The sequence below is a fragment of the Stegodyphus dumicola genome, chromosome 5 (genome assembly GCF_044657685.1).
Source record: "Stegodyphus dumicola isolate Sdum_Otavi_A_Nest chromosome 5, ASM4465768v1".
Classification (NCBI taxonomy): domain Eukaryota; kingdom Metazoa; phylum Arthropoda; class Arachnida; order Araneae; family Eresidae; genus Stegodyphus; species Stegodyphus dumicola.
Genome location: NC_140772.1, coordinates 191,046,954 through 191,074,118, shown reverse-complemented (window position 1 = coordinate 191,074,118; position 27,165 = coordinate 191,046,954). Strand labels below are relative to the sequence as shown.

The window sequence follows — 27,165 nt, the reverse complement described above, 5'->3', positions numbered from 1 at the left end:
TAATTTAGAAGAAGTAACAATCTACTGAAAAAAATTAAAAGTTCATAAAACAATTTTACATGAAACATTAATAAAAATAGAAAAATGATGTAGTAAATACAGCACTTTTTTTTCTTTAACTCAAACTAAATTTTAAAAAATCCATACTCAAACTTAAGGTTAATAATCCAAAAACATGAAGGTAAAATGAGAGTATTTCTATCATTTCAACAACAGAATGAAACAAAGAAATTATACTTTAAGAAATCGGTAGAAATTAGCATTGTTTAACTTAATAATACCAGTTTTGGTGAAGCTATAGAATTTTTACACAGATAAACAAAATAAACCAACTGATACTTTCGATGCTCAGCACCTAAGGTCCACTTTGTGTTTATTACAGTGGAGGAGCAATTCTTTTCCTGCAGGTCAGACATCTCATCTGCAATTAGCAGTTTTTACAGCAAAGCCACATATATATAAATATAAAAAAGTAAAACCACCAAAATATTTTTCTTTTTTTCAAAATGTTATAGAATTTTACAATTCAGTTTTAAAATGATACAGGTGTACGCATGTCTTAAAATTCTTCTTACTTTAACCAGCACACTTTTTTATTTTTAACTTTCGTAAATGTTAGAGACTGACATGTAATGACATTATTAATAGCCCATTTTTTATTACTCACAACAGATTGTACTAATTATTATATTAATTAAAAAGTTATATGAAAGACAAAATATGATTTAATTTTCAACAATTTCACATACTATTTATTTTTGTTTTATTGATATTAACAACTAGCCATTGCAGATGTGAAAACATTTTGAACTATGAATTCCTCACCACCATAACCAACAAACAGTTCTTTCAAACTGAAAAATTTTAAATATGTGTATAAGATCAGATAAGACACTTATAAAACATAAGACCATAAGATTATCGATGTCACAATTAACAAAGTATAAACTAGGAACTGTTGATTATTCCAAATAATGAATTTGGAGTAAATATAATATTAGAAGCAAATATCACAGTTGCCAACCTTGAAATCTGGAAAAACCAGGTATTTTTAACGTTGTGTGGCAATGCGATTTCAAGAAAACACAACATTGAACTCAAATTTGCTTCACAATACATTGAGGTTGTTGAACTACTTATACTGCGATTCTGATGCAATATATTAATATTTAATTAGATATTCTAAGTTTTATATCTTTGACTAATTTTATTTAATTTTGTTTTCTTATACTTTTATCCTGGCAAAATTCTGAGTAGGGGGAAAAGTTTTTATTTATGAAGGCACTTTTAAAAGTATGACCAAAAATAAAACTGATAACTAATGCCAAATAATTAAATCTGTTGACAACTAACTGCAAATTTAAAGCATTGTGACAGGTGTGGATGACTGTGGCAAAAAACAAAGCAATCTCTTCACTTCATATCGGTTAACATCCCTTCAACTCGAACAGATTAAAAATAAGAAATCTGCTTTTGCACACTTCTTCACCCAGTGTCTCACGTGTCATACTGGACATACTATTACAGTTCATTTCATAGATAGATAGGTGAAAAGATAAAAGCCTCACAGGTAGAGCCCAAATAAGAGATTAAAAACCAGCAGATTGGTTGATCTATTGATTTGGTAGTGGCAAAATATAACACTGAAAATGAAAAACCAGGAGTCTCCCAGTAAAACTGCGAGAACTGGCAGATATGAAATATGTTTAAAAATAATAAAATTAATTGTAAACTATTATCACAGAGTACTTTAAGTAATAATTTATTTAAATTAAAATATGCCTGAAAAACTGCTCAATATTTTAGTATTAAATCTCATAAATAATTAATAAAATAATGTATTTATTTTATCTCTGATTTATTCTATCATCATTTTTGAAGAAGAAAGAGTTTATATTTTATATGCAAAATATCATGTAAATGTATACTTATATGCATTTATAATGCAGTTTCTTACACATTTAGTTTCCCCCCAAATTTATGTAAATAAAAACACACAGAAAAATATATTGCTTACAGACAGCAATAACTTAAAAATATAATAAACCAAGGTAACCTTATTTTTTACATGTTTTAAAATGCTACATGTTAAAAACTGATACATGTACTGCAATTTTGAATTGAATGAAAATATGCTAGATGTTTCAGATTTATTTTATAGAAATCAAATTACCAATACTAATGGTATATATTACTCATTCATGAAATTATACTTGAAGACTGAAATTTTTCAATAGAGGTACAATTTAATTTACCTGAAGGAAGGGAAAAATTATTGTTATTGTATTGCTTTCCACCATAGTTAGAGATACATCAGCCTATCTATCAAAGTTAAAAACTTTTATTTATATATGATTACACAGGCCCATACAAATTGCAACTGTTGTTTAAATTATTCTTATTGACCCCACTCTAAATTACAATTTTTTTGATAAACTTAAAAATTAAGTCAAAATAATTTTTTGTGTTACTTAAGAATAACCAGAATTTTTGCAAGTCTCAATTATTACTGGTCATTTTGAACAAATGTGAATAAATTTGTTAGTCATGTAATTTATCAAGACAAATAAATTAATTGAATGTTGATAATTTGCATGAGTACACCTGTATGCTATTACCAGCAAACATTTAAATAATTTCAAAAATGATTAAATTTAGAAATTCTTGATAATTCCATACATTAATATTTTTTTAGTCTTTCATGCAGTCTTATTAGAAAAACAGAAATGGTGGTTTTATTGAAATTATTTTCATTTATTATAACAAAAATTTCTCACCTGCACATTTGAATATTGAATGATACTAAAAATTAAAATAAAGATGTTGGCATACTCGGCAAAAAGATATAAAACCTACCATTCTATTAAAATTAAAAGAGTAATCATTAAAACTTAATACCATAAAAAAATGGCGACAGTGTCAAAAAAATTCAGCTGTATTTCAATATAATTTCTTAATACTTGAACAAGATTAATTTTGTAAACCAATCCTCAAAAACATTTTCTAGCATTCAATATGTATTAGTATCATTTTATCAGTATGTTTTAGTATCATTTTATCAGTATGTTTTAGTATCATTTTATCAGTATGTTTTAGTATCATTTTATCAGTATGTATTAGTATCATTTTATCAGTATGTATTAGTATCATTTTATCAGTATGTTTTAGTATCATTTTATGCATATGTATTAGTATCATTTTAATAATAATGTTTCTTTATATGCACGTAATCATGTATACAAAAAAGAACATGAAAGATATGCATTAACAAACTACTTCATATTAAAAAGAATCAACTTTAAAAAATCAAATATATGTATAAACTATTTATTAGACCTTCAAATAGCTGCACACACATGTTTAAATAAAGTTTGGAGAAATATTATTAAACTCAAAGGTATAAATAAAATATTAGACATTTTTATATTTCTGACTAATAATTTTAATTATAGAAAATACATGAGTAAATTATTCAAAATTAAGAATTATATAACATTTAAAATTAAAGCAAAGTTTTGCATTTTAGAAAGCTAAAAGTTCTTGCAATAAAAATTTTTAATATAAATTGATAAGTCTGTATAAAGAGATGTTTGGCAAAGTGCAACACATGAATAGTAATATTTTTAAAATTCCAGAAAAGATAAACAGAAGTAATGACTGAAATATGTCAAGAATTCATTTAGATTGAATTTGCATGTACACTGTGCAAAAACGGGGGGCAGTTCTACATCTCCCGTTCGATTGGGCCGATTGATGAAATTCTCAACTTGTGTTTTTTTATGTCTTGAAAGCGTGACTTAGGATATGTATTAAATTTATATATAGCACTGTTCTAATATAGGTATTTTGATACAAAATCGGACTTTTTCTGAAATGACATGCCAATTTTTTTCCATATTTTGATTCTACGACTCAAATTATGCCTAAATATTTAATTTTCTAAAATTTGGTGTGAAATTTATGGAGAAATTCAAAAATTTATCTATTTGTATCAATTTGGCATATGTTTTTCAGTTTGCAGCAAGAATACCCTTAGCAAACTTCTTAATATATAGCAACCTATTTTCCTTTCCCTTTTTACATTGTGCATGAGCGGAAAAAAAGTCATTTTGTTCCTACTTTCAAATAATTTTAACAAAGTGCCTAAACTACATTTGATGTTATTATCACTTTCAACAAAATACCAAATTTCAAAATGTGCCAATATATAAATGCATGTATATCTTTGGAAATTTTGAATAAAAAACTCTTAATTTTTTTGCAGGTATGCTTAGAAATACATCTACTTTAAGATGATGGTAAAAATTTTACTGGTTATAATCCAAATTTTTTTCGAAAAATTTATAAAAATTATTTAAAAATACAAATTTAAAAAATAAAATATAAAAAAAGGGTGAATTTTATTTGGAATGAACCTAAATTTGAATTCTAGAAGAAAGAATTAAGTAAGTTTAATAAAAAAAAAGAGATTAATAAATACATATGAAATTCAATTAACTTAGAGGAACACAAGTTTGAGAGCTAATTTTTTAAAAGCTACTTGCGCAATTTTTACAAAACTTCGCAATTTGGCATAATTTGAGTCATAGAATCAAAATATGGAAGGAAAAAAAAGGCATGTCATTTAAAATTAAGTCCGATTTTGTGTCAAAATACCTGTATTAGAACAATGCTATACATAAATTTAATACATATCCTAAGTCACGCTTTCGAGACACGAAAAACACAAGTTGAACTCTGTCACTTGGTCCAGTAGAATGGGAGATATAGAACTGTCCTCTTCCCCCCCCCGCAGTTTCCATGGGTTCTTCATGGACAAAGCACATATATAATGAACTACGGCTTTTGTGTATTGCTATATCACTGCAATGACAACAACAGCCCTGTATTTTGATGACCACAGAAATCAATGTGCTTGTTCTTTTAATTCAAACACAACATACAAAAAAAAAAAAAAGATAGGAAATGCTAATCATTAAAAAGAAGGGGAAACTAACACTATGTTAGAAAAGGAAACTAACATAGTGTTTGTTGCCTTAATGTCTTATTTAAACAAAAAAGTACTTTTAAGGCAAAAAAACAAGCTAATGTTAATACCAAGATGATGATGATGAAGATTTTTTGCCACTAGGCATTTGTTTTCTTTAATGACGGAAGAAAATATAACTTCAGAAAAAGCACACTAATTTAGTGATTTAATTTAGCCTTCAGGATGCATCAATTGCCTGCAAAGAACTATACAAGAGAAAATCAATCAAGAGAAATAAAGTATCAATCATAGTGCTGAAATACTTAAAAATTGTGCTGAAGTAATTTTATTCCTTATCTTTAATAGGAAAAGTTAACTTTAGCTCTTAGTCCGTTTAATTACATTTCTTGGAGAACGTGGCATATCAAGTTTGCATAAAAGAAGTTGACTTTCATTTTCTTGCAAAAAAAAAAAAAAAAAAACTTAAGAAATGTTGGATCATTTTAAATGGGAGGTCATGGTTTATTCTAGTTAATGCATTATATGTAAGGCACTGTTTTAAATTTGGAATCTGATGTTAAATGTGCTAAGATTTAAAAAAAAAAGACGAGTTCTACTCATTAAATTAGAAAGCAGCATTTGGAATCAAAAGTGGGATAGGTATAGAAGGAAAGCATGCAGTTAAATACAGTGAAACCTAGATTCACATTTAAACCCACAGGAATTCATGTAAAAGAAATTAATTTGTTCCTGGACCACAGATGATCTCTTTTACAAATGTGGTCATAAGAATGAACCCAGACTGACAAAACTCAATAGAAACACTAAAACAGAAGTGAACAAAAAAACTAATTAATGGCATGAAGATGTGGCAATGAAACACTTAGACCTGTTGGGAGTTTTGGCATAAAGATGCTATGCCAATGAACCACTTACATTATATAGACACTATTTTATGAGTTATTAAGTTAATTACTTCATTAAAAATTATCTTAAAGGTGAATTTTGGAAGCCATTCATAAATGATGAACCTTGTTTGGGTCACTCATTACCTGTGAAATGTCTGTATTAATGATAACAGAATAGTAAAAAAGAGGGGATCTGTGCTAATTGTGACAAATGATCAGTAACTAAGGTTACTATGGGTTAAATTATCAAGAAATTCAAAAGCTATGTGTAAACGGTCACATAAATTAAGGATTAGCAGACAAAAGCTGACAAAAGTTAAGAAAAATATTATTAAATTTGGGCTAAAATATGAATCTTGCTTAATTTCCAGGTGATTTTTTTAAATTTATTTATTTATTTATTTTAAGAACGAAAATAATCGCTCTTATGAATAGGAAACTAAGTTAGAAAAATAAGCATTTTTTTCCAATAGCATCTTCTTCAGTTTAAAGGAGTTAAAATTCGAATACTTTTTTAAATGATAAGAAGCACTATAACTTTCCATTTACATATAAAAAATATAAGTGGATAGATATAGCAGAATAGCCTATGCAAGCCCTTCCATATATCAAAATTGTTCTATGCAATCAAATAAAGGTTTTAAGCAGTTCGATATTAAAGAAATGAAAAACAAAACATCAATACATGCATTTAAAAAAAAAAAAAAACCTTTCTTTTCAAAACAGCTAAAACATTCTTTTTTTTTTTATACGAAAAAATTCTTATTTTGTAAATAATGAGTAAATATAAACACATATTCTTCTGTATTAAACAACGTCTGAATTTTTATATTTTTATGGAAGAAATATTTTTGAAAAAATTTATTCTAAAACTGGAAAAAAATCTCAATAAAAGGAACTATCATATTATAAGTTATATAACCAGAACAACAAAATGTTCATATTAGAATAGATACTTACCCCTGCATCTTCTCAAATAACCATGTAGGCTCCTTATTGATTGGAACATCAAGAGTGTGTACTTTTGCTAATTTTCTAGCTATGGTAGCTGAAATTTCTGGATCCTTCAATTCATCACATGTCATAGCACGAGCCTAAAATAATTTTCACAGACAAATTTTTATTAAACATTATGACAATTTATTTAACAGCTACATTATTTCTAAAATTAGCCACTCCCCTCCCCAAAAAAAAGATAAGATTACTATGCATTTTAACTCTACTAACTTCGACACCAACTAACATAAATCCTTCTTCCTCTTAATTAAAAGATTTTTTTATAAATTTCCCACTTTCAAGGTAATTATTCCCACCCTCCTCAAGAAGATGGAATTACATCACTGGCATGAAAACCAGTAGTGTTTTGTTAAAAAACTATGTCAATCTAAGTTTCTTTTTTGGAAGAAAAGGGGTCTAACTTTGTATGTGCTCTTTCCCTTCCAAAAAGTAACAACCATATGTTTCATTTATAGTATATGATTTCGATATTCATTTTTCTAATACATTTTTAAATTTCTAATTTGAATGAATAATAATAATACCCTTCTTTTTGATTATAGGCTTCCATTAGTTTGCACAAAACTGCTGCATCCATCTATTTTAATGCCAGGATAAGATAACAAGGAATTGGCATGTACTTCTCTCAGGTAATTATTTCAATAAACTGTCATGTGGTGATTCATTTGAAGCAAGCTTTGATAACTCAAATAAATGTTTACTCCCGACACAATAAATAAATAAATATATGGCAGTAATAAGTGAAATGCATAGTCCAGCAAAGCACATCAGAGTTCAGAACATCTTTTTCTTCGTGATAGAGCACTGCATAACTGTTTCGACTTCTACTTGTAGCTTAATTGCATGGATTGGTTATTCATACACAATCTTTCTTTGTGAAGAATACCTTTATTGAAGAAACAGGCCAGTTAGCTACTTGTCCATTTTTGGCATACATATTGTTCACTGCCACGCCTATCGAATTAATTTCTACCTTTTCGTTGCCCTGCGTTGGCAATATGCTTTTGAGATTTGTCGTTCGTAGGATTCGGTCGCTAAAAGCGTAGCTGGCCTGTAACGGTTGTAATTATTATTTTATGCTTATCTGTACTTCTGAATTATTACTAAATGTTTACGTGTAAATGTTATATTATTAAATGTATTCAGTTTGGTTGAAATAGACCGAGAGTGACTGAATTTATTAAGTATAATCAAAGTCGAAACTGTGTCATCCATGTCGGCGCCATTCTAATACGAGGTACGTAAACACACATATATATATATATATGTAAAATATAAAAACATACGATGGCTTTGCTCTTTGCGAACCAGCAACCTTTAATTTTCTGCAATTCAGCATCTTCCCTTAGACCATTACCTTCTAGAACATTCACGCCTATTACATAACCTCCTCATATAAATGCTGCGCGCCTATTACATAACCCCCTCATATAAATGCTGTGTCATAAGTTTTTCTACATTTTTCTAGAAGCTACTCTGTTACATAACCTTTCATATAAATGCTGCATCATAAGTTCTCCTACACAGATGCCTTCTCGCCTTCGTCCTGCTAACACTTCCGCTATGCTCCTCTTTCTTTGTTAGAACGTTATGACGTATTAAAGTTTAAAGTCAATCGTATCTAATAGTTCAATTACTGAATCAGTTATTTGATTAACTCCATCTGGAAAAAGTCATCTGCTCTAAATTAAAATAAGGATATGCTTGCTGTTAAAAGTGAAAAGTCCTGAGTCGTCATTTTTCTCCGTACTTCAATCATCCCAGCTTCGTCAACCATCTGCCAGAATGTGTAATGGAATAGCCTCACCATTCGTCCACGATGTGTTGGAATAACTGAAAACATTACATATATATACCAAGGGCTGAAACCCATTGCAGTAAAAAGAGAGGGAATGATTAAATAAGAAATACGGTTGCATGAGTGATATATATAAAGGGAATTTTGACCGATAAAGAAGCCAAGTCAAGTTGGCAACACCTGGCAGCAAGAAAATACATCAGAACCCCCCCAAAAAAGTACCTATGGTATGGCTTTAACAGCACATTTCGAAGGATCTCTACCTAAGCAGCTGTAAATAAAAATGTATTACAAAGGAATTATATAAGAATTTAGTTTAATGTTGCAAAATGGTAAGTAAACAACTTTTCGGAACCTCTTCATACATATATTACAGTAACAAAAAGAGACAAACATGATAATTTGAAGGAAGAACAATGAGTCTGCATTTAAAGAGGTGGAAATATTCTAATTAAATCTAATAACTTTTTTTAAAAAAAGGAATTTTCCAGCTACCGAAGAGATAGTAAAAAGCCATAGAACAAAATGGTGCTTATGAGATTTAATGAAATTTTCTGATGTTTTGATAATGTTTCATTTGTATTTATAATCAAACTAGCACAGAAGTTTCTAGACAACTACATACAAATACACATATCATGTCTGCATAAATACTTCATTACCCTAATTTTATTTTCACAACTGTTGGTCGTAGACTTAAAACTTCTAACTACAATAATGTTTTAAATGGCCCAATTACTCATGTTACGGCATTTTTAAATTTAAAGAAATTAATTTTGTAAAAATTACAAAATATAACTCTTTAAATGTTCCATCACTTTAGGAAGATGCTTAGATGTCATTTTCAATTTCCCTTGAGGGGTCAGTTAATAAATGAATAAATTCAAGGTTGATTTTTCCACCTTAAATGCCATTTAATATTTTATGATTTACTTCTTTAATTTATAATTCTATTACATTTGTTATGATGACAGAACTTTCATATAAAGAGTTATAGATCTTCAAAGTCTAAACATACATTAGAAATACTGTCATGAAGTACTTTATAAATATACAAAAAATTAAACTGACAAATATTTTTCATTTTTAATCGCTGCAAAGAGTTGGTTACATGCCAGTACTGAAACCTACCAGTGTTTGGCAGAACATTAATTCTGTAAGATTCTGCAAATACAATCTCCATTTTGTCAAAATTTATTTGATTGCTATGTTTTACAATAATCTGCATTGAAACAGTCATTACTTAATCTTTGATATCAGAAACCTATTTCTGAATTGATTTTAAGTTACGTACAAATGCAAACATTTTACTTTTTCATTTCTGAATGCCCCCAGAATATGATCTCCAATTTTAATATCAAATATCTTGATCAATTTTTATTATATGGAAGGTCACAATTTTTGTTTTGTTTTTTGTAATGAGTAAAAAATTTTCCTAAGCATATACACTCATGTCCATAAATCAAGGATAATTCGGATTCACGCGGAAATCGAACTCTAAACTAAATACATCACCTGTAAGATCACTACACACATCTTCAAGAATCATATGCAAACTTCAGGAAGTAACCAGATGACACCGATGGTACGTCACAATGACGAGAGTGTAAGAGAGTGATACATAAGGAATACAGGCAAAGAAGTAAAATTGTTCATAGGCGTTTTATAAACATTTCAGTGCAATAACCGAATAGTCATGACACAAAGGACGCATTTGGATGATTTTTTACGTGGTAGAATTATCGGCCATCTGGAATGTGGGTGTACCCAACTGGAAGTATCAGACAAACTTGGAATTGCCCAGACTGTCTTCCCCAGGCTTTGGCAACGATTCCAAGATGATGGTAATGTGAGTAGATGTTACAGCACAGGTCGCCCCAGAGTTAAACGCCGAATGAGGACCAGTATTTGGCAGTTACTGCCAAAAGAAACAGGCGAAGCACAGCCTCAGATCTGTCTCATCAGCTCTCTTCAGCCACTGGTGTGACAATTTGAAGGCAGACCGTGTACAGACACTTAGGGCAGATTGGTCTATATGCTCGTAGACCTGTCAGATGCGTTCCACTTACTGCAACTCACTGTCGCCTGCGGTTAGCCTGGAGTAGAGAACATGCGTTGTGGACACCACAACAGTGGGCTTGTGTGATGTTTTCCGATGAGTCCAGGTTTAGCTTGCAGTCTGATTCTCGCCGGACTTTCATATAGAGAGCTCCAGGTACCTGTTACCACCAAGAAAACATCATGGAACGACACCGTTACGGTGGTGCAGGAGTGCTCGTTTGGAGTGGAATTATTCTGGGTTCCAGAAATGACCTGCATGTTAAAACTGGAAGCATGACAAGCTAAATCTATCGGGACGCCATTCTGGAACAACATGTACGTTTGTTTCGGAGCGCCATGGACGCACAATTTGTACTTATGGATGCCTCACCATGCAAACATCGTAAGCGAATGCCTTCAATCAGAGGATATCACCCGTATGGACTGGCCAGCATTTTCACCAGACTTGAATCCAGTAGAGCACGTGTGGGACATGCTTGGTCGACGAGTTGCAGCCCGTCAACCTCCTCCTACGTGTCTACCGGAACTTTGGAGAGCATTGCTTTTTGAGTGGTGTAATATTCCCCAAGATTAGATTGATAATTTGATATTCAGCATGCCTAGGCGTTGTACGAACTGCATTGCATCGTCTGGGAGACATACAATGTATTAACAATCATGTAATGTTGGTTTTTTTGTAAATAGTTTTTTTTTTTTTTTTTTTTTTTTTTTTTTTTAAATTTGCTCCAGGGAGGAAAAAATCGCTAATTTTTTTAATAATATCAACCATATAGTATCTTTTTTTTACTCTTTACCTTTTGTTTAATAAATAAGCTTTAGAAATAAGTCAAATCTGTTTTGCTTCTAACTCTTCCTTTGCCTGATTTTGCATTATCCTTAATTTATGGACATGAGTGTATATATTGGGATTAGAATATATAAAAAGCTAATTAATTACTGTCCATAAGCACATTTTATTGTACTTTTTGCTCACTTTGACAGAATGTTAAAAATTTTAATAGTCTTAATTTTTATATTTTATTTATTTCATGGTTTCACCATGCTTAAGTTATTAGAATTATTTTTCCTCTTTATACATAAGATCAAACATTTGTTGCTATGAACCACTCACTAATTTTGGCAATTTAGATCATAATTAATAATGAAAACACACAGATTTAATTTGCAATAATAAGTATGTAAGGTTTTACATAAATCTTATAAAAACAATTACAATTATGGAATTTTTCACTACATTCATTAAACAAAAATGTCTACTTGAAGTTCAAAATTTAACAGATGACACATCACATATTATCAAAATCTGAGATTTTGGATTGTTGGGACTTCAGAAATATAGAACTTCAGAAATTTCTGGATTTTATATCACCAATTTTAATCCTGTAAGATGAGAGGTAGAAATGATAAAAAGTTAAAAACATGCAGTTGTTTATGAAACAATGAAGTATTTATCACATAAAGGTATAAAAATTTACAAAGAAGCTCAGTATTTATTTGTTTGGTTTATGAAACATTTCTTTCAATGTTAGTTGATTAAGCTGCTTCCTTTTTTTTCACATTAATACTTTCCCTTTAATTTTAGAGACAGACATAATTTCTTGTTTAATTACAAAATTCAATCATCCAAGTTTTAGTACAGTGTCGAGAATTCTTACTAAATTCAAAGCTGGATTAACCATTAAGCAAAATAAAGCACACGTTTCAGTCATCAAGAAAATGGGACACCACAAAAATTTCTCATTGCTGGTTTTACTATAGAAGGTATGATGTAGCTAGATCAAAGACTGAGTGAGAAGAAATGGAAAAAAAGCACGGGTGTTATGCTGTAAATGTATGTGGAGGAACTAAAATCTTTTAAGAGTTTAGGAACTCTAAATATCTTAATCTGGCCTTGATTACACTATGAATTGAAATTTTTTCATTCTCAACAATCTCTTGTCAATTTTGTCACTACAGGTAGAAATATTTTCTTGGACATTCTCATCGCAATGGAAAATTTCTGTGATATGATTTTCATTTATTATAATTTCTTCACAAATTTCATTAATTGAAAAATTTTACCTTTTGCTTACAATATACAAAAACCTTTGATATCTTGGTCATCATCATCATCACTATGAAATATAATAGCTGACCATAAAATATGGCACATATTTTTTAAAATATATGCAGACACATTCTTGATTCCACATTCTCTCACCTTGCAATCCTCAGCATTTCTCAAACTCTGGTCTGGAACACACAAGCGGCTGAGCGGTAAAGTCGCTGAACACTAATAGTTCAATAAGGGACTGCATGGGAGTTTTCATGGTTTTTTCCCATATGTATCATGGATATAGCAACTTTCCCTTAATAAGTCCTCCACAAAGATTCATTTGCAATAGGCAGATATTCCTTTAGTTGCTCTGCCTTAATCAATTATTAACCAATCAAACTGTGGTCCGATTATATGGTCCTTAAAATCTTCCTCTGTAGTCATCCTAGATTTGCAAAAATGTCCTCTTATATTTGTAAACAAAACTAGCAAGATTTTACATCATTTCTTGCTAATGCCGTGTGGCTAAGTACATTGGATTACCTTTCAGATGGATTCTGAAAACTATCTACATGGTAATTCTTTGATTGTTCACAATACCCATGAGAAATTAAAGTGGTTTGAAAGGAAACTTGGTTTGTGAGTTAGTTGTGCAAAAAAGAGAAAATTTTCACTATTTCCAGCCTTAGAACCTCTTCTTTTTCTTATTCATTATCGGAAAGGAATTAAGCAAGAACATATATTCGCATCTCAAAACTTTGATCAAACAATTTAAAATTTACTAACTTGAAAACAAATTAAAATTTATTAACTTAAAAACAATTTAATTTTTTTTTTAATTTTAACTTTTATTATTTACTTAAAAACAATTTAAAACTAATTTTTAAAGAAGGAAATACAACAAATTTTATAGGTTCTTGATCCTTTCCAGTGCGATTCAAAAGTAACAAACTGTCGTTGAATGAAAGAGAAAAGTTAACTGAAATTTGTTATGACATTAAATTTCCAAGCACTTCTTTAAAATGAATTTCTAACACTAGTATATGTGAAAAATGTAGTGATGCTATGTGAAAAATGTACAATGGTGCTTTAAAAACTTGGGTCAGTTTTCTCTTACTTATCTATGAAAGAAAATTTTTTTATAACTCCCCCCCGGGTGAAAAAAAAGGGGGGGAAGGACCAGTGCCAAGCTCACACAAATTTACCAGCATGTATACATCCAAACACAGAACAGCCATGAAAAAATTGGCAGGCTCATTCATGTCTTTAATGTGTGTACCAACATTTATTTTATTTTTGGTCAATAAGAAAAAGATTATCCAAACTCTGATAGTCTTGAATTTTTTATAAATTAAACTGATTAACACCAATATAAAATGGAAATTTTAATTAACTGTATTTAAAAAATAAGTATTGTTGTTGTTGTGACTTATCTCACTCGTCTGACAATAGCATCATCAGAAACTCATGAGATTCATCATGGCAAGGACAGCAAGATTGTGCCTGTTGTTGACAAGAGCCTTGAGCACCATACAGGTCACAGTAAGACTGCTCAGTTCTGTCCCCAGTTTTTATGGAGAGCCCCATGAGTCTAAGGGTCTGACACCCCTCTTTCCCTAATCTCTCGAGAGGGCTTTTGGCTCGACATAGATTTAAAGTATTCCCATGCTGCAAAGATTCTATACATTTACAAACATCCATTCCTTCTCCGGGATTCGAACCCACGCCCTTTGGTACTGCAGTAAGCTCCCCTAAACACTGTCTGGCCAGCAATATAAGTATACTAACACAATATGTGCTAAAAAAAATTCTTTCAAAGGAACCAAAGTAAGCTGGTTCACAAAACATTCGAATTTATAAAAGTGATCCTAACTTAAAAAAAAGTTCGAGAAATGCTACTTTAAAACTGAAAGTGAGACATAGGAAACTCAGTCAGTCAAAAGAAAAATCACTTTTATGGCATATCTACTTTTCCTTCAGTAGTACATTCTCAATTCCAAGACAAGCAAGGGGGGGGGAGATGCTGGCAGTTCGGAGGTCCGAATATTAGATAACTTCAGATATAGAACATTTTGGGGTTCACATTTTTTTAATTTAAATTACTTCTAACGTAAATACATTAAAATAACCAAATTTACATATTACATCTTTTAAAACTTACTGGAATGTATTCTTCTAAGCGACCGCCAGGAAAAATGCCATACAACTTAGGGCCAAGTTTTCTTTCGGACAACATCATAAATATAACACTTTCTGTAACTTTTGCCTCTGCTCCTTCATGTATCTGCCCATACATTCTCATTAAAACTTGATGAGGTTCACCGACAAGTGGCGTATGAGTTTCAGGCAAAGAGCAGTAGTACAACAAATTGCTCATTCCACCACTAAAAAAAAAAAAAAAATAATAATAATAATAATAATCATTCTAAAAAAATAGTTATATTTTTTTAGAATATAACTAAACCAACACACATAAAAATTATACAAAGTAATAATACGTTTTTTCATGTAAAGGAAATAAAATTTTAATAGAAACATATTAACAGAATAGTTCATACTAATGCAATTTCAATATATACATTAAATCACTTCACAGGACATTATTCTATAAGTATATATACATATTAATTATATAATATATAAATATAAATTATTGAATATTATATGAATATAAATATAAATTATGAAGCTCAATACAGTCAAAAGTCTTTAATCCGGACGTCCATAATCCGAAATGATCTATAATCCGGACCTCAAAGCTACAAACTTTCTGCGCATGCATAAATGCATAATATGTTTACGCATCACGTTTAATGTATAACGGACGGTATAAGCTAAGCTAAAATTATCTAATTATCTATTTCAGTTAATGTTGCAGATTGCGTTGTTTCTTAATCTTCTAATTGGATCCGGCTTATTTTTTGCACACTGTTAGAGCAATTTTATAAAAGTAAGCTTGAACTTTCGATTATGTCAAAAAGAATTTCCTATTCCGGAGCTGCCAGAGGATCTACAAAGCGAAAGCATGTTTCGATGTCCATCAAAGAAAAAGTGGAATTGCTGCAAAAAATGGATAAAGGCATATCCTTTGTTTCTCTAACCATTCCGAAATCTGTTTATCAATTTCACGCTGCTCTGCGGGGGGGGGCAGAAGTCGCGGCGCGCAATGAACTGGAAGTTGATCCGTCAGCACTATCCTTATCTTCAGGGCAGATGTTTTTATTTAATCCGACTTATAATTCACTAAATGTAGTATTTCATCTCGATGTACTCAGTCTTTGATATGATTTAAATCAAATTCCTCGTCATTATAAATATCACGAATACACATCAAATAGTTTTCTGGTTGCAATTTTCTAATTTCGACTATGCGTAATGTATGCTTTACGCATGCGCGCGTTGAAAGAAATGTTTAATAAAGTAAACAAATAAATGTTAAGCTTTTTTTTTTTTTTTTTTTTTTTTTTTGTAAATTTTGATACCCTTTAGATCATAATTGCTCTTTATAAATTACGGTTTCATATTTTTAATTTTATAATTTTTGCATGCCATCTTACCAGATTTAAACTGATGATCTATAATCCGGAAAAACCGATAATTCGGAATCACCGAAGTCCCGACGAGTCCGGATTAAAGACTTTTGACTGTATATACATTTAATATATAAATTAAATTAATTTAAATCCAATTACATCATTTAAATATGTAAATTAAATCAAGTCAAACCAATTCAGAAAAAGTTCACAAAGTAGCTCATTTAATTCGATAAACCACGCACGCATTAAGAGGGAGAGAAATCAATCTCGAATTTTCCTCATTTATATTTATAAATTGACCCCTCAAAGCAAATTAAAAATAACATCAAAAAACGGCACATTTTAAAAATAATATCTCTGACAATTTTTATCGTGTGGTAGTCATTTTGTGTTTCCTTTTTGTAATGAGTAACTGATTAAAAAAAGTACGAAAATAACATGAAAACGAAGTGAAGAAGTAAAAGGAGATACTTTCAAAGATTATTAAATATCACCAGATTTTTAGCAAAACTAATTTATGGCATCAACCAAGGAACAATTTATTACAAGAACAACGGCGAACCTAAATCAAATAGAATGCTGTTCGCATCAGTCGAAACCCAGTGACTTACACGAATTTGCAATAAATGGGTCCAGGAAGGTGCAGACAAAGTAATGAGCTCGATCTCAACAGCCACTTACCCAATACTTGAGTTGACAAACAGTCTGCATCGGGATCGTACAGCCACATCACGTATCCTGAGTTAGGAAAGTGGATGTGTTTCACAGCATCAAACTTCGGCACAAACAGCATAATTATGTCTGCAACGCCATGGATTATCAGCAGCGCAATATTTTTTCAGCTCCCCTTGACACTACAGCACAGGAATGACCGTCTATAATGGTACGTTTAACGAAGCGCATGGATGCATCTATGACATGAAGCATTTTTTTTCTGACGAATCCCGTTTTTGCTTGTAGCATAACGGCAATTGTGTTGTTATGTGGAAGCCACAGACCTTATAAGAGATAGACTAACCCAGTAGGCGGGGCGCGCGTCACCGACATGTCGGCAAGAAAGAGTAGGGACGATCTGGTTTACTTTAACACAGAAACCTACGGCGTTTGTATCACATAACTCTTTTTAATTATTAAATGTGATACGTTGTGTAGTGATAGAGTATGAAAGCCACAGTTTTTTCCAAATAGGATTTAATATATTTTATTAAAGCACTTTTTACTGCATTTCGCCCATTTTTTTTCACGCGTAACTCTCGTACAAACATCTTTACTTTGGTAAAACGGTAAAAATTCCAAGCACAAAATCTATGAGCTTAATTTTGCGTAAAAATAAAGTAAAATTAAATAAGATTGATAGTACGCGATGCTTTGAAATAAATAAGATAAAATTAAACAAGATCTGATAATTTTTTTAAAATTTAATGAACATTTTCAGGCAGTGAATTTCCAAACTATAATAACATTTCAAAACGATCATATTTATTTGATTATATGATCATTAAATTATTAACAAGTATATTAGTTATTTTAATAATTCATAAAATTCGGAGCATAAAATTTTCAGAGTGTAATGAAGGGGGGGGGAAAGATAAAATAAAATCTAAAAGCACTCAGATTTTATATTACGCCCCAAAGGAAGGTTTTTTTTTTAACGTTTTGTGCGTTACCTACATTTATTGAAGATCACGTTCTTCGCCCGTAAACCAAATACATTTGGAAACAGCATATCTTTAGAATTTCCGCATTGGAGATAAAAATGTTATTTTCCGTACAGTGTTATCATTGCTCGCTTTGAACTCGTTGAGTTTGTTAATCAAAAATTCGTTAAAGTTTTACAAAATATGAAATAGATTAAAACAAATTCGAAATTCAGAAGTCCAGATGCTCATGTTCGGGTGGAGGATTTCATTATTCAAAATTTCATGGCTCTAGATAACGTCGTTTTTGTCACAGTGCGAGAAACATACATGTATTCTTCATTATTTAATTTGCAGATTCTTCATTATTTAATTTCTTTAAATATAATAGAGGGCGATAATATTTCGTAACAACAGTCTGCAAGGAGACACAGACATTTATAGTGAAACAGCGATGCCGCTTCGAAACTAACAGCCTTTCTAGGCTACCGCCCCTTTGGGCTAATAAATTAAATTAACAGTAAATTAAAAAAAATCTTATGCAGAACTAAATAAATTTAAAAAAATAATCACTATGAAATACAAGCACAATTAATTATTACGGTTAAATACAATTTTAATATTAGAACTAAATGTATAAAAATTTTTAAGGAGTCAAAAGTGTTTGTCACTATGATGTATTATGAAATACAATTGAAATAGAATTGAAATAAAATTCCTTTATAGAAATTATGTTATAATACTCATCTATAACTTTAAAAAAAGCAGCACAATTTAGAATTTTAAAGAAAACTTTCAAAAACTCGTTTTTAAATATTTTAGTATTTTTTACTTATTTACACCAATAAAAAGCATAAAAATTGCAAGAGAAAATTGCTTGTTTGAAAATTTCTATTAGTTCAGATTTAAAATATTATTTTCTAAAAGCATAGGAAAAGCTAAAAAAATATCCAGCCCTGAAAGCATGCGAAGCATGCGATAGATAATTATTTGGAATGTTAATTATGCTTGATAAATATCCTAAATTTTTAAAAATCAATCTCAATTTCAAAAATAAAAATATGGAAAAATTCTAATTTGGGAAATGAGGCGCTACAACTAGCTTTTTCTTGACAATTGTACACGCTGCAATAGGCAACTACTGTTAAATTTCTGCAAGTCGTCCCTACGCCTCCGGATGTGATCAAAGTGACAGCCGGGAACGCCTCAGACGAGGGAGAAAACCCATTTGGGTTAGTCTATTTCTTATAAGGTCCATGGTGGAAGCACCAAAGAGTACGAACACTTTTTTTTTGGAAGCTTTATTTAATAGCCATTAGCTTTGCGCCACTACAAAGGCCGGAAGTGGTGGATATTTCATTGCGGAAGCACCTAATAGATGGCCAGAGTGACCTCCTATGAAGGGACGGACAATTGCAACCATGACTTATCCGGGATTCGAACCTGGGACTATCACTACTGCAGTCAGGATCACTAACCACTATACAGGCCGAGCGGCAGACAATAAAGATTAGAAGGCTGCATTCATTATAATCATGCTGGCTCATCAACTAGACTGACGGTATGGAATTCTAATAGGGTCGCAATTTGGTCCGCCAATTAACATAAATTCACTTTATGGTAAAAAATGAGTTGCACTGAGTGCCCTTGGTTAAGTATCCTGTTCATCTCTAATCGGCACATATGATACTTTGACCAGCTATCATATATTACTGAGATTTTGAGTTTTAATGCCGGCGGTTGTGCCGTATGTTCGGCACAGTCGTTGTTCCACCATTCAACAGGATAATACGAGACAGTATGTAGTCCTATGCTTCTTCAATACGCATAGTGTTCAAATCCTGTTACAGCTGCCATGTTCTCCCGATCTCTCACCAACTGTATACGTCTGATCAATGTTTGCACAAAGAATGGCACAACAGCACTGCGCAACAATTATAATAGAAGAACTCGGCAAAGAATTGAATATACACGGCAACACTTGTTAACTATCATTCAAACCATGTTTGATATCTGTGCCTTGCCGAGTTGCTATTGCTATTGTTGCTAAAAGCAGATGCTTGATGTGATAATTCCTGCATGTTCCTGCTGTTGTAAGGAGGTGTTGAATGACCTTGCTTGTCAAGAGTTTGTTTCAAACAGGCAAAGTGTTTGTATTCACATCGGATGATGTTTTCCCTACGATTCCAGCATTTTTGAAATTGAAGCAACATTTGAAATTTTTCCTCCAATATCTTTATCCTTAACTTGAAGCTGAAAGTTAAGGATATTTAAATTTTCGGTGATGTTTGCGAGAAAAGTAAAATTCTGCAGCCAAACCGGACTTTCTAATTCACGGAAAGACTCACCTCGTTCTTTCAAAAATTCTACTAAGGCAAGTTTGGTTTGGTTTGATTTAATTAATTACGTTAAAGTCTCGACGGCTATCTGCCTAATGGGAGGGATGCCTTCGTGGAGGACTCTCTAAGGGAAACTGGCTCGTATACACGTTACACATGGAGAAACCCACAAAAACAGATGAGTCAGACAAACAACTAAGCCCCGATCACTAGCAAAAGATGGCAGATAAAAAGGGGGAGGTGAAACTAAGAATAAAAATGTTTAAAATGGGCAAAAAATGTGAAAAGAATAGTTACAGAATAATTCATTATAACTATGAGTGCGTGTTGCTCAGATTTAAACAGTTAGCAGGCCAGATTTGATGATATTTGGAAAAGTCGTGGCGGGCTGCAGGTTGTGTGTTGCACATGCCTATTACAGATAATCAGATGTTCAGTTTTGAACCTAAAACCTTGTTTTCCAATAAATGCAATCTTAGGTACCCAGGCAAGCAGCTTATCTTGAAAAAATGTTAATGCAAGTCATCACTTCGTCTGCGTTAAAATTTTAGTTGCAATCTACCAGGAGTGTTCAAATAAATTTTTAATTTGATTTAAATTTTATGGTGACATTTAGATAGTTTTTAAAGCCGAAAACTACAAGTTAAGTTAGATCTGTGTGTCTGAATATCCTTCAACTTAGGTGTTTAGTTAAGTTATATCACATCAGAGAAGTTGTAAAAAATGTATCATGATACAATTCGATTTTATTTTAGAGTACATGACACAGTGAAAAAGAAGTAAAATTAGAAACTTTCTAATCGATATATTATAGGGTGCTTAGAAAAGCATCTGATTTATTACACTTAAGAGCTATCACAGATGTTGCTGCTAAATGCTAGTAAATATCGATAAAATAATTTCTGTGATAATTCTCTCTGTTACGCCGATAAGTTATGCACAATTTATATATAAAACATTTCAAAAGGGAGAGAAGAAAAAAAAATTGTTGATTTATAACAAAGTACTTTCAATTTATAATGACAGTAATGAATATTATTATTAATATTATTAATAATAAATATTATTATTAATTTATAATGAATATTATTAAGTAAAAATAACACTTTTTCCGAGGTGTTAAAAAGAAAAACGGGGGGGGGAAGAAAACGTTAACTAAATTTGCGTCTCATCATTTTAAAAAACTGTTCTGCGCATACTATTTGAAACGCTCCAAACAAGTGTGTAATCAGCAACATATCGGGAATGAGAAAGCTCTGTGATTTAGAAGTATCGTAGAATACTCGCCGTGATTTTGCTGATAATTCATTTGTGATTTAAAGAGGTGACAAATGTCATGGAAATCTTCAACAACAATACGTGCTGATGAATTTGTTGCACATAATGAATCAAATGAGTACGAGACAAGGTGATAAAGTATGTCCATAATTTCTTCTCGTTGTCTCGCAGAGCCTGAATACGCAGCAGAAATGACAGGAAAATTGGTCATGAGGGATTCAGAAGACAGGTGGTTAGAAAGGTGACGCAACAATTTTGAATTTATCACCGATACATATGAAATTGCTACTGAAAAAGTTCGATCAAACAAAATGAAAACAACCGACTTTTCATCATGATCTACTATTTTAAATAAATGGTCTTGAAGAAATTTAGAAAGCAAAGAGTGATGTCTATTAATTTTTTGATTGCTTCAATAAAGTGTTTATTTAAATTTTTTGAACATTTAGGCATGTGAAATAAAGTCTAGAAATTTTAAATAAAATAAATCAGAAGAAACAATTCAAGTGTATTATACACCCTGTTTTCCAGTAAATAGATTCAGCACTTTTTGGGGCATAAATTCTTGCAGGCACTTTCCTCTTTATATCTGAAACTTGGATAACACTGAATGACATCAATGGACAAATTTTTACCAATCGTAACGATGAAGTGGTAATAATTAAACTAACTCCTCCTTTTTTTTCTCATCCCCCTCCAAAAAAAGTTTCTGATTTTATATTACGCGCAAAAGTGCTTTTTTTTTTTAACGTTTGTGCGTTACCTTTATTTATTAAATATCATGTTCTTCGCGCTTAAACCACATAAAATTCAATTCAACAGTAATATCACAAAATATTTAAAAACAGCATATCTTTAAAATTTCCGATACACAATCTCGCGCGCTGGAGATAGAAATGTTTTCTCCCGTACAGTGTTTGCCATTGCTCGCTTTGAAATCGAGCTTTTCAAAGCTTTTGTTAATTAAAAATTCGTTGAAGTTTTACAAAATTTAAAATAGATAAATAAAACAAATTCAAAATTCGGGCTTCCAAGTGCCCATGTTCGGTTGGAGGACTACGTTATTCAAAATTTTGCTCTAGGTATTGTTTTTTATTCATGCAGATTTTCATTATTAAGTTTCTTTAAATATAATACATGCGATAATATTTGGTGGCAACTGTTTGAAAAGTGAACCAATGCAGAAAATGAACCGACGTAAAATGCCGTTGTTCCGGTTTGATTAGAAACTTTTCTCTGCCTTGGAATGGCAACGCTCAGAACTTGACTTTCGATTCGTTTGATGCAGCTCGAACGCTGCTGATGAGATGTAACATTACATCAGATTCTATATTAGATTAATTTGTTTGGTATTTTAATAAATTCTTTTTAAAACTAGATTGAGTATTTGAACATAGAATTATAACTGAATAACAACTTGTAGAAATTTAGATGTGGCATTTAGATTCATCATAGAATGTAGTTAGACGAGCAGTTAGCTGCGTAGTTAGCGCCATTCGTCTACTAGATTAGTGTACATTAGTGCGTACAGCCGTTTTGAAACTAAAGTTCAACAACAATTTCAGTATCATTTGAGAAAAATTTCATTTTCTTCATTCACGAACTACCAACTGAGTTTCTCAAATATAAGAAAAAAACAGTTATAAACAAAATTCAAGCTTTTCATAAAAAGCTTAATTTATCGCCAAAAGCTGAATACAATAGATTAGCTAACTTATATGCACTTCAAAAATTTTATAAATGTTCAATAAAATTCAGCTTTATAAACAAGGAAGCTATAAGAAGAATCTTGACTAAATTTTTTCTCTATAATACAAGCTGGACCATTAACAACACCTTACCAATTATTAAGACGATTAAAGAGCTATCTTACAAATTATTTATTTCAATTGCTATGACTTCCAAAATCTTTATACTACACTACCGTTTGAAGTTTGCCCTACCAAAGTTTTTTTCCTCACTTGCTTTCTATCTTAGATTTTAATAGTTGGATATTATACCTCAATTTCCTATTATATCATAATGATATCATGTTCCAAAAAAAAAGGTCTTTGTTTACAAATAACAGGCATCCCCATGGATACGAATTACTCGTCGCAGATCTGCAACTTCTATTTTTTTAACCCTTTAACTGTCATGCCCGAGATAATCTCGGGCACAGCACTGGTGTTCGAAAATGTCACGCCCGAGCATTACTCGGGGTATTTTTTTTTTTTTTTTTTTTTTTTGAGTGCATCGTACTGTTATACCCGAATATATATCGGGAGACGTTTATTTCGGCTTCATCTCTTTGTCAAACCCGACTGTATCTCGGTAAAAGTTAATGTGCGCTCAGTTCAATACTATACTGAAGATTTCAAAGGTTAGAGGTTATAAGTTCTTTGGGTCAAAGTGCATGGGATGTTTTTGTTGTAAAATGGCGTCCATTTCTTTGAAACGTTATACAGATGATTTAGATTCTTCAACCGAAGATGAAGGATGTGTGTTTGATGAACGGTATTCATGATACTTCCATGGTCAGCCTCAAAAATAAAAAAAATGGAGATATACTCAAGCCGAAGATTGTTTCTAATTACAGTCTAACTATGGGTGGTGTAGATCGCTGTGCTCAAGAAATATCCTTTCATCCAACAATCCGAAAACGTCAGAAAAAATATTATAAAAAGATATTTTTACATTTACTAGACAAGGTACTCTGGAACTCACATTTGCTCTATAAAAATGTAGTTGAGAAACGTATTACATTTTTAGAATTTCGAATCCAAGTTGTAGAAGAGCTTTTACATAAATATGATGATGCAGCTTCTGGACAAAGGAATGTTGGCAGACGACCTACAATAGATAACCCTGCTCGTCTTACCGAACGACATTTTATATCCCATATTCCTCCTACTCCTGCGAAACGTGAGCCTACAAGACAGTGCAAAGTGTGTTGTTCGAAAAAGGATAAAAATGGGGAAAAGATAAGAAAGGAATCACGATTCTGGTGTAGTGATTTTGGAGTTGGTTTGTGCTTGGAAAAGTGTTTCCAGTTGTACCACACAAGACTGAATTACTGAACTACTAATAGGTATTCACTTATATTTATTTATTTTTTAGAAAATAATTAAATTTTTTCTTTTTTAGAAAATAATGCTCCACTAGAAGCGAACTTTACAACTGCCATGTTGAGTGGCAGCCGCTTCAAGCAAATATACATTTTCTACAAAACTTTAAAAATTTTACTTATGTATTTCAAAATATCAATTTTTAACTACTTAAGTATATTTTATTTTGTACTAAACATTTGATTTTTGCAATAAAAAAATTTGACATTTTGTGTACCCAAATCATCAAAATAACTTGACAGTTAAAGAGTTAAAGAATTTCAGTTTCTTCATGCATTCCATATATTGATTTTCAAAAATTTGCCTTCACCTACAGATATGTTGATAATATTATATTGTTACGAAATGTCCAGCCGCGGTACGATAGCTTCCCTGCAAGACGGATTTAGGATTGCCAGAAAATTGAAAGGGAAGGCAGAGTTGTCATATTTAGCGCGAAACTGCCCATTTGACTACAAAATTGGCAATATGCTATGGACGGAGAGAGAACAATCTGGAACGAATTCTTAGCGGTTTGGCTCAGAATATTCTCGAAACTAACCCAGAAGCTATATAAACCCTGCATGTACGCGGAGCAGCAGTGTTTCTCGTAATCGATCGAGTTGATCGTCAGTCTAGTGCCGAGTATATATATATCGTAGTGCGTCGTCGAGTGTGATGAGCTCCAAGAGCGATCGATCAGGTCGGGAGCTGTACTCTAGTACTTTGCCGTGAAGTTGTCTTCACCGTTATAGCCTGAAGGCTATGTTGCTGATTGTTTCAGCGTGTTTGTCGTAGTTTATCGACGACTGTAAACGTGTTTCTGGAGCTGTCCTGAGTAATACTGGCCAAATAAAGTGTATTTTGATACTTCATCAGGTGTTGTCGTTAATCACTCCAAATCCACGTACCCGTCGCAACAGTATCTTTCAACAATTTTAATTTCAATGAGAGCAGCGACACCTACCCAGGATGTCTCAAATTAAAAAAGTCCACGAAGATCAGCTTACATTGGATATCTGTATCTTAGCATTTGCAATCTCCAAGAAATTGGTTCTATAGCAAACAAAAGAAGCGAATTCAATTTTCCTGCCGCTATGAATCAAACGGATTAAAAATATTTTTACCACGATAACAACAGCAGAAAGAAGTATTTGTTCTAGTTCATTCATTTAAAAGTATATAAAATTCATTCAAGGACTATTATCAAAAGCTAGAATAGTCTGCAACCTATGGAATTATTCAGGTGATACGAAGTTTCTTCTTAACCCTTTTAGGAGGAGCTATGCGGATGTGTTAGAGATCTTTCCATAATGCATAAATGTAAAAATATTTTTTAGTTCAATATATAATTTGTATATTATTCCTACTATTTTTTGACTTACAAAAAGAGAGAGAGATTTTCGTTTCAGAAGTAGCTATTATATGTCGATTAACGTGAAAATGTCTCATTTCCTAATATTGATATTTTCATTCTTCATCTTAAATTTTACTTAATTTATTCATTTGACATGAAATCCATTCGCCATGGCGAGATTAATACGAGCTTACGGCATGCACATGAATGGCGAGATTAATACCAGCATACGGCAATTTGTAATTATTTTTTCCACTGTATTTATTAACAGTATTTTCCACTAACACTGTATTTTCCACTGTATTTATTAACGCAAATATAAATTTATTAATCTTGATTTATTATTTCCAGACTGTTTATAGCTGGTAATTTTTGTGTAGGTTTATAAAAAAATTTCTTATTGCATTTTCTTGAAAAATAACTTGCAGAGACTTTTTTTGTAAAGAACGCACTTTTAAATGTCGAAACAGCCTACAAAATGCTTATTTATTTATTTGGTATCTTGTTTAATTTTGAGTATACAGAAACAAAAAAAGATTCTGCTGGGGAAGAGGGGTTGTCACTTAATGGCTAACCTCCTTTGACAAAGTAAAAGAGTGATAATACAGCATTTCTGATTTGTATTTTTATTTCCATTTCATGTGTTTATTGATTAAAAATTTCGTTTTGCAATTTTGATTTTTATAAATGTTCTAATTTTAATTTTGATGAAAGCAAAATGTTTTTATAAATATTTTTTACTTTACCAATTGTAATATTGTTATTTTTTTGGCTAAATTTCTTTTGCCTGTTTAGTTATAATTATTTTTACTATATGTATATTCATATAGTTTTATACATTGGAGTTTTGGAGGGCAATGGAACTTGTAGATGACGAAATCAACAATCAAAGTTAACACATGCAAGGCCAATGGCGTTGAACTACTTTTATTCCTAGCTAACAAAAAAAAAAAAAAAAAAAAAGAGTCAAATTTCAGGTAAAATTTAGAGTAAATGACAAGTGAACTTTGACTTGCAGGGTATTTATAAATGAATGATGCGGTTTAAAAATTAATAATAAATTTATATATTACCTTACTCATGGTAAAACCTACACCGTAAGCATTGGCAATTGTCCAAGTTTCTCATGCGCTACCTGCTATTT

General features: G+C 31.4%; 1 protein-coding gene across 2 annotated transcripts in view; it reads right to left on the bottom strand.

Moving 5' to 3' along the window:
• Positions 1-27,165, bottom strand: part of LOC118193857 (choline kinase alpha-like) — a 148,434-nt gene that overhangs the window by 34,020 nt on the left and 87,249 nt on the right. For both annotated transcript variants that reach the window (XM_085817498.1, XM_085817497.1), the window contains 2 exons: positions 14,950-15,172; positions 6,838-6,971 (listed from right to left, as the gene is read on the bottom strand). In XM_085817498.1, the coding sequence (XP_085673624.1) occupies positions 6,838-6,971; positions 14,950-15,172 (357 nt within the window). The remainder of the gene's footprint in view (positions 1-6,837; positions 6,972-14,949; positions 15,173-27,165) is intronic.